At 59.9% G+C, this 8,932-nt stretch overlaps 1 protein-coding gene across 2 annotated transcripts; it reads left to right on the plus strand.

The window, feature by feature from the left end:
- Positions 1-399: 399 nt before the first annotated feature.
- Positions 400-5,567, plus strand: DOK2 (docking protein 2). Of its 2 annotated transcripts, none has more exons than XM_056321717.1 (5): positions 400-620; positions 1,840-2,136; positions 2,270-2,378; positions 2,791-2,972; positions 3,062-5,567. In XM_056321717.1, exons 1-5 carry the CDS (start codon positions 558-560, stop codon positions 3,944-3,946), a joined length of 1,536 nt encoding a protein of 511 aa, XP_056177692.1. In that variant the 5' UTR covers positions 400-557; the 3' UTR covers positions 3,947-5,567. The 2 variants fall into 2 exon arrangements, with proteins under 2 accessions (XP_056177692.1, XP_056177691.1); XM_056321716.1 differs by having other exon boundaries at positions 401-620; positions 3,044-5,567.
- Positions 5,568-8,932: the final 3,365 nt, after the last annotated feature.

Consider the following 8,932-nt stretch of genomic DNA (forward strand, 5'->3'; position numbering starts at 1 on the left):
TGCCGTGCCATGCCATGCTATGCCATGCCGTGCCATGCCATGCCGTGCTATGCCATGCAGTGCCATGCCGTGCCATGCAGTGCCATGCCATGTTGTGCCATGCCATGCCATGCTATGCCATGCCGTGCCATGCCGTGCCATGCCATGCCGTGCCGTGCCGTGCCGTGCCATGCCGTGCCATGCCATGCCATGCTATGCCATGCCGTGCCGTGCCATGCCATGCCGTGCTATGCCATGCAGTGCCATGCCGTGCCGTGCAATGCCATGCCATGCTATGCCATGCCATGCCATGCCATGCCATGTAATGCCGTGCCGTGCCGCTGGCTGCCCTTTTGCCCTTTATGGTAAGCTCAGAGGAGCAGGAAGCTGGAGCCTCGCGCCGAGCGTAGGAAACAGAAAACCCAACCGCACGTCACATGCTGAGACGGCGAGACCTAGTGTGACGGCAGCGCTGCAGCGGGGCAGGGGGGTGCGACCAAGCCGGGCCCCCCCCGAACTGTGGGGCAGGGGGCAACGGCGGCGGAGAGGCAGCGCGGGAGGATGCTGGTGGCTGGAGGATGGAGGAGGCTGTGGTGAAGCAGGGTGTGCTCTACCTCCAGCTGCAGCAGACTTTTGGGAAGGTGAGGAGGGGGCGGGGGGGGTGGCTGCTTGGTCCCTGGGGAGGACCCACGGGAGGAGGGGGCTTGGCTGGGCTGGGCATGGAGGTGTGAGAGGGCTACATCCAAAGGGACTGGGATGCTCCCACCCATTGGATCCCCAGCCACCCATCGGCTCTCCGCCAGCATACTGGGAGATGAGGATGGGCAGGGGGTGGAAGACGCTGGGGTCATGGAGCAAAGAGACGCCCCCCCCCAGCTGGACCCCCCCCGGCAGAGGCTCTGCAGAGCTGTGCCATGCGCTGATGCAAACCCCAGAGCCTGGGTGCTTCAGCGGCTGATAACAGCCGGGGTTTAGCAATGGCAGTGCCGCACCGCTCTTGTGCAAGAAGGGGAAGAAGCTGCCTGGGTGCCTCTGGCTCTGCGGCGGGGCAGGAGGCACCACCGAGGTTTGCCCCCCATACCCACCCTCCGCAGGGGCTTGAAATGCTGCAGGCAGGGCAGGAAGGGCAGGCGGTGCAGGCAGGGCAGGAAGGGCAGGCAGGGCATCGCCTTCCCGCAGCAAGGCAGCTGCTACCACGCACGATGCCTGCAGTGGCGGAGGATGGGGCAGAGGCCAACGGCGTGGTGGGTCCCAGAAACACCCTGGCAAAAGGGTGCCATGTTTTGGCAAAGCTTGCCAGGTCCAGCAGGTCCCTGGTGCAGGCAGCCGCCGCGGGGGATGCTGCTTTTGGTGCCAGACTTTGCTCTCCTGCCACTTCCCCTCTGCCGCCGCCACTGCCTCCCACGCACGGTGTGCCGAGTCGCTGCCTCCTCCCAGGGCGAGTCAGGAATCCTTTAAAAGTTGGTGTTTTCAGGGAAGATGGAGCAAACGGGGAACTGAAAGTCCTTCAGCAGCAGGGGGCTTTGGGTGCTGCAGGGTGGGGGCAGCTGTGGGATGGTTCCTGGTGCTGGGTGAGGCTGGGATGCTGCCGGTGCCTTTCCTGGCTGGGAAAGCCGTGCCGCAGGCTGCCGGCTGTGTGGTGGGGATGCTTTTCCCCATGCTGCCCAGTTTATCTTACCCCCCGCTTTGGCCAGCCCACCTGGGAGATGGTGCAAGACCTTGCCCAGACCCTGGAGGGGTTTGTACCCATGTCCTGCCCCAGGCTCATGTGTGATCCCAAGGGGATGAGAACTCCTGGAAGAGTGAAAGGAGAGCTGGCCAAGGGTGGGCTTTCACTCTCGCTACTTCTCCCTACGGTAGAAATGGAGGAAGTTCTGGGGCGTCTTGTACCGGGAAAGCTCCTGCTCCACTGCCCGCCTGGAGCTCTTCGAGGGCTCGGTGCCGCTGGCTGCCGAGAAGCTGCGGAAAGGTGAGGGCAGCAAGCGGCTGGTGAAGCTGAGCGACTGCGTGCACGTGGTGGAGGCGAGCGGCGATACCGGCTGCCCCAAGGAGACCATCCCCTTCCTGCTGGAGACTACTGAGAAGCGGTACCTCCTGGCCACCGATGGCCCCGAGGTGGCTGACTGGATCCAGAAGCTATGTGAGCTGGCCTTCCCGGTATGTACCAGGCAGGGATAAACTGGGGAGACAGCGGGATCTGTGCAGGTGAATCCCGGGGTTTTGGTGTGATGGAACAGGCTGGGGGATGCCGTGCTCTGCCCTTGCTCACCCGCTGCTCTTTCCTGGGCAGAGGAGCAGAGAGGAGCCGGCAGCAGGCAAGGATGGCCAGCAGAGCTTACTGGGCACCAACAGAGAGTTCTCCATGGAGGAAAACTCCCTCTACAGCTCCCGGGACAAAGGTAGGTACCAGGAGGTGGGCAAGGCACAGTGGAGCTGGGTTTGCTTGCACAGACGGCAGCACATGTCCTGCAGCATCTCATCATCCCCCTTGCCAAGGCACCTCGGCCGGTGTTGCACGGGGGAGCAGCCCCCACCATGGCTGTGTGCAGGCGGTGCGGCAAAATGTCTCCTCCTAAAATAGCCTCTTCCTGCTCTGCGGTTTGGCAGGGCTGGGTTTCACTGCGCTAGCGGGCTGCTCCCGCACGGCTGGAGCCCTTGAGCCCTTATCGGCCGGACACCACTTCCCGCTGCCCCGGCTGAAGGGAGCCCCAAGCCCCACAGCATCTCTCTGGGGTGGGAGATGCAGCTTTGCTGTAGCAGCAAGGACCTCTGCTCCTTGCACTTGTTAAATGCCACCTCCTCCATCCCCAGCCGCCTTGGAGCAGGCGTTCGACGTGATGGTGAGGGCCACTGAGTCCTCCGAGCGCTGCCGGCTCTGGGGCCGGTACATCCTCCGAGCCGGTGAGGATGCGTTGGAGCTGCAGAATTTCCAGACCTTGGAGGTCCTCTACAGTTGGCCCTACCGCTTCCTGCGGCGCTTCGGGAGGGATAAGGTAGGTGGGATGCGGGAAGGGTGAGGTGGCAGTGGGCTGTGGCGGGGGGACCTGAGCCCATCCCTCTCTAGGTGACCTTCTCCTTTGAGGCTGGCCGGCGCTGCGCATCCGGAGAAGGCAACTTTGAGTTTGAGACCAGGCAAGGCAACGAGATCTTCAAGGCGATCGAGTCGGCCATCAACATGCATCAGGGCCGGGGGACCGAGGAGCCGTGGCAGGGTGGCCCTGGGGACGATGCCACCCGGCCGCGTGGCCACGCCAAGATGCCCAGCTGGGTGCAGGGGCACGAGGAGCCTGGTGGCACCAAGTGCTCCTCGTTGGAGCCCACCTGGGAGGGGAAGGTGCCAAAAGCCAAGCTGGTGATGCCCCCCAGCAGCTGCTCCGGGGCCGGGGAGCCGTCGGGTGCCATCCTGCCCTCCCGCAGTGCCGAATGCCCTTACACCAAATCCTGCAACTCCCCCCACTGGGGAACCCCCCCGGTGCCGGAGAAGGGCTGGAGGCAGGATGCTCCCACCAAGGCAGCCACGGAACCCGAGTACGCCATCCCCTTCGACACCATCGCCAAGACCTTCATGGCTCAGAAGTTCAGCAGCCTGGTCCATTGCCCCGAGGAGGTCCCTGACCCCTTCTACGACAGCGTCAGGGAGGCAAGGGGGCAAGCGGGCAAGCAGCCCCCGTTGCGCCCCACCGCCGCCAAGCCCGACCACATCTATGATGAGCCCGAGGGTCTGTCCACCCACACCGTCTACGATGAGCCACAGGAGGTGAAAGGGGAGGCGTGGAGGCTGCAGGCGGCCCCGGAGGAGCCCACCGGGCACGAGTACCCCTACAACCCGCAGCGGGATGACTACGCGGTGCCCAAGAGACCCGTCCCTCTCCGGCAGCCCTTCCTGCTGCAGGGCAAGGAGTGGCTGGGGACCACCGAGTACGACAACGTGGCCCTCAAGTTTGCAAAGAAGAGGAACCTGCAGTGAGCGGGGTGGGGAGGGAGAGGAGAGCCCCCCCCCGCCCCTTCCCCCCCGCGGCTGGCAGCTCTCACCCCCACCCCCCCTCCCCGCCGCAGAGCTGAGACCCCCCCAGCTCAGCGCACCCAGGGCTGGAGGGGACGTGGCGCAGCGCCCGGGCATCCCTGCGGAGCGGCGGGCACATCTGGCCAGCTGCGGGCCCGGCGGCCGCTGGAGGGCGCTGTGCGCACGCCGAACGGCCCGGGCAGGCAGGGGCCGGGCAAGGCCCCCCCTGCAGCCCCTCCGCCGGCACCCCGCAGCCTTGGGGCCAGCGCCCCGCACCCCGAAACCCCCGCTCCTCGCTCAGCCAAGCCTCCGGAACCAGCTTTGCATGCTGCAGAGCCCCCCATGCACACACCCCCGGGGATGCACAACACACGCAGTGGGAGCAGCTGGATGGTGCTTGGCCCCGGGATGCTCATCCCGTGCTGGCTGGTGATGCACACCCTCAGGGATGCACAATGCACGCTGCAAGGTGCAACTGGACCATGCACAGCCCCATGATGCTCAGCCCGTGCTGGTTGGTGATGCACACTCCTGGGGATGCACAACGCATGATGCAGCTGGACCATGCACGGCCCTGGGATGCTCAGCTTGTGCTGGCTGGTGATGCACACCCTCAGGGATGCACAATGCAAGCTGCAAGATGCAGCTGGACGATGCACAGCCCCGTGATGCTCAGCCCATGCTACAAGGGCCGGCTGGTGATGCACACCCCCAGGCATGCACATCCCATACCTCGAAGATAACCAGAGGATGCCCAGCTCACGCAGCAAACACACCTCTCCTGCAGGCTGCTTTTTGCCCACCCTGATCTTTGCCCATTCAGCCCTTGCCGAGGGGGCACCGTGGCCACAGGTAGTCCTTAGCCCCCCCAGGACATGCCTGCTCTCAGCCCCCACCAGCACCCAGCATCGTGGCCAGGGCTGGGCACTGTGCCTGTCTGAAGGTCACGCCACATCCTCGCTCTGCAGGAACAGTGGCATAAATTTCTACTGTCTCAGCCACGTTTCTAGTTTTAATATTTTTTTTCATAAAACCACTTTCCAGCTCCTCTGAATTATAGATGAAATATTCAGCTTTATTGTCATGGTGATTTTAGTGGCTGGCTCCTCTCCTCCCAGTACAGTGAGACCAGTACGCAGCCTGACTTGCTCCAGGTCAGCCTGTTCTTCCTCCTCCTCCTCCTCCTCCTCGCCACCTCCAGCCCTGCACAGCCCTTGCTCGAGGACACCCAGCCCCTCAGCTGGGCACGGTGAGCAGCACCGGCCCCAATTCCCTGTCACCTGCTGGTCCCCTGGCACAGAACCATCTCCCAGGGGTTCCCTGTGCTCCACCAGTGCCATCACGAGCCATCTCCGGCTCCATCACCATGACGGAGGGACCTCGGGAGCCGATGCTGGTCCCCCCCTACCTGGCAGGTTCTACCGAAGGCAAAGAAAAGGCATGAATTATTTATAATCTCTTTCAATCAAATAAATGCTTAGGTGCTTGAGTTAATTTCCCGGATCCTGAAAATCCAAAGTGCAGACTTTTAATAAGGCAAATTAAGTGCTTTATATATTACGCTGATTAAAGCTCTGTATCAGTCTCTCTCTCATGCGCTGAATTGAAGGGACCAGGAAACAAACAGGTCCCCGGCAGCCGTGGGCTCCGCCGCCTGCCCCAGCTGGCACCATGCAGGGTGCAGGGATGGACCCTGATCAGAAACACCTAAAATTGGTCAGGAAAAAAAAAAAATCAAGTTTCTGGGAGATTTTTCCAGTGATGAACATCAGACCAAGGGAGAGCACGGGGCAAGGCAGATCTTGCTGTGCCCTGGGACCCAGCAGGCAGTGGTTTAGGAGGCAGCAGGGTGCATTGAGGGACAGGAGATGCTCCGTAGCCCGTGGCTCCCCATCCTTTCCCAGGTCTGTTCCTACAGTGGCGAGGAATGATCCCTGTCCACAACCAGGCTGGTTCCCATCTCCAGATCCTGGAAACCTGGGCATGGCCTGGGGCATCCGGCAGTGCTGCCGGCTCAGTTAGCTGGAGCGATGGGGATTCCTGACAGCGTGATGCCATTCACTGGGAATCAATTGCTTAAACATGTGCTATTATTAATTAGTGCTCATTATAGTGGTTATTTATTATTAATCAGTGTTAACACAGTCCTCTCTTCTCACTGTCCTCCAGCCCAGCTCCCCGCTGCAATCCCCGCTCCTTCCAGCTGCCTCCACTACTATTTTTCTTCATTAACCAAAGAAATGGAAACACCTTCTGGACTTCACTTAAAGATCCTACGGGTCTAACGAGATTTGCACCGGGCCAGGCAGGCTAACGAGGGAGTCCCTGCGAACAGCACTAATCACATTTCACAGAGGCAGCAGCACGGGCTGGGCGAAGCGCTGGGGGGTTTTGCTGCCAGAATAAATTGCTCACGGCATCCCTTGCCTGAATGCATGGATGGGGTTTTAGGGTGGAAAAGGGGACCTGCCCTGGAATATCAAATCCACGTAATGCAAAGGCTGGAAAAACCCTTGGCCAGGGCTCAGTGTGGGGCTGGGCTGAGGAAACAAAATCCGTGGCAGAGAGAGGAGGAAGATGTTACAGTGCAAAGCCCCGGACAAATGGAGAGCGCTTTAATCTGGTTAGGGAGTTACTGTCGTTATTGTATTACGGTGATTATAAATAATTTAGGAGCACAACTAATCAAAACAGAGATTTCTTCAGAGCTTTAAGGGTCACTACAGCCAACAAACACTCCTGCCCTTCTCCCCAGGAGTGGAGGCAGAGCTGCATCCCCAGCCGAGGGGCATGGACCAGGGATGCAGCCCCTGTGGAGAGAGCAGGGAGGATCCCGGGGGAAGGCTGGGTTGGGCTTGGAAGGGCAGAGCGAGGAAAGAGGGCTTTGGGCATCTCCAGGATGGGAAATGAGGAGCGAGCTGCTCACCGAGCAACCGGGATGCCTGTGGCCAGGAGACGATGCTCCCGGGGCCGGGCATACCGGCAGCATTTCTCCCCCCTGCTCCACGCACCTTGTCAAAGCAGCTCCTTTTTTCATTACTGTCTCCTCGGATTAGAGATGTGCTCATTTTGCAGCGTGTTCGCTGCTCGGCGGCCGAATCCCAGGCGCCACAGTGCAGCTGCAAACTGCATTAGCGTCTCGCCGAGGAGGCCCTAATACTATTAGGAGGGAGGCATTATAGGTGCTAAATGACAAACCCCTAATCAGCCCCGGGATTTATGTCAATCACCTTCCCTGCACAGGGCAGCGCAGAGCCCTTCATTCAGAAAAATTGCTTAATTGGGAGGGTCTGGATTCTCTCCGCCTGTCTTGTTTCTGGAACTCTGGAGCTCCCGGCTGCCTTCTCTGGATGGAAGATAAGCGGAGCTGATGACAAGGTGCAAGACGAGGAGCAGGGAGATGGTACGGCAGAGGTACGGCCAGCTCCTAACTCCGTGCATCCCACATTTTAGTTCCCTTTTGGTGGCTTGAGAAGTGCGGGACTGGTCATTGCCAAGGGGCTGCATCAGGCCAGATTGTGTGGGAAAAGAGACGGGAAAAAGGGGGTTGTTCCCCACTGCAGGGGTGCCCTTCAGGAGCTGGTCTGCTTTCCTCGGCTTCAGTAAAATTAATTGGCAATTACCCAAAGTCCGTAAAAACCAGCCCTTCTTGGGGAAGGAAGCTGTAAAAGCCGCATGTCCGCAGCTGTATTTCCTTCACTCCTCATTGATCCCGTGGCCTCTGCTGGCCACAGCCGAGCTGTGGGGCAACGTGCTCAGCCCCCACAGACCCACCTGCATCGATCCCGGGGACCTCGGCCAGCCCGCGCCTCCCTACAGCCAGGAGCATCGCTGGGTGCAAACTCCTGGGCTGGTGCCAGCCCGTAGCAGAGTCACTTGTCCTCCCTCTCCTTCCCACCCATCTGGCAATATTTATAATGATGACTGCTGTGGGAAAAAAAAAAAACCCAAACAAACCAACAACCCCAAACCTCTGCAGCTGCAAGGGGCACATCACAGCATCAGCAATCCTCCCAGCACCCAAACGCCCCCGGCGTAGGGCACCGAGGGATGCCTGGCTGGAGGTGGGGCTTGGGGAGCAACCTACTGTGGGATGGAGGGATGCAGGAGGACTTGGCTGGACTCTCCCGTCGGGATATGCTGCAGCCAATGTGATGCCCCATGAGACTGGAGGGGTTGATGCTCCAGTGGGAGTGAGCGTGCAAAGCCTGGACCAAAGGAGCAGCTGAATTTGCTGCTTGGGCCCAGAGGAGATGAGGAGGGCTGGTGGCCAAGGGTGTGGGAAGGCAAATGCCTTCTGGAAAGACAATTTGCTGCTGGGTTTGGTCCAGGGCATCGCTGCTTTTACGGGACAGTGATCTCCGCAGTGCCGGTGGTCTCGCTGGGCTGCGGAGGGTGATGGGAGCAAGGGGAAGGGTTCCTACACCCCGCCAGAAATCCCTCCATGTCCTTTTCCAGCGCTGAATATTTGACAAAGGCTAAAATACCAATAAGCTGTATTACAGCAGCGCTGCATGGCGCCCGGGAGAACATTTTAGCTCTTTGGATATTGCATGCTACTCCTACACTTTCATTACAGGAATCCCATTAAAAGTTATCGGCTGGACCCTAATGAGAGTGAAGCGGGGGATGCAGCCAGAGCCCTAATTTCAGAGTTCTGCCGGCTGCTGCCGTGACCCTGCCTGCTCACCCTGCTGCAGCAGCAAGAGCCATCACAGGGCAGGTTGCATTTAAAAGCCTAGATTGAATCTGGAGATTTTTAAAAGCCCTCAGCTCCTATATGTCTCTGCAGCAGTGGATGCGTTTAGCACGTTCCCTTTGCCTTAATACGCGCTGTTTGAACAAAAATAATGCTCTGTATATTTTACAGAGCTCCTCCGCACGCAGATTTTTGTCAGGACTGCAATATAAATATCCCTACCAGCCTCTGAACACCCATCTGCCCAGACT

Source organism: Falco biarmicus, chromosome 18, assembly GCF_023638135.1.
Source record: "Falco biarmicus isolate bFalBia1 chromosome 18, bFalBia1.pri, whole genome shotgun sequence".
NCBI classification, from domain to species: Eukaryota; Metazoa; Chordata; class Aves; order Falconiformes; family Falconidae; genus Falco; species Falco biarmicus.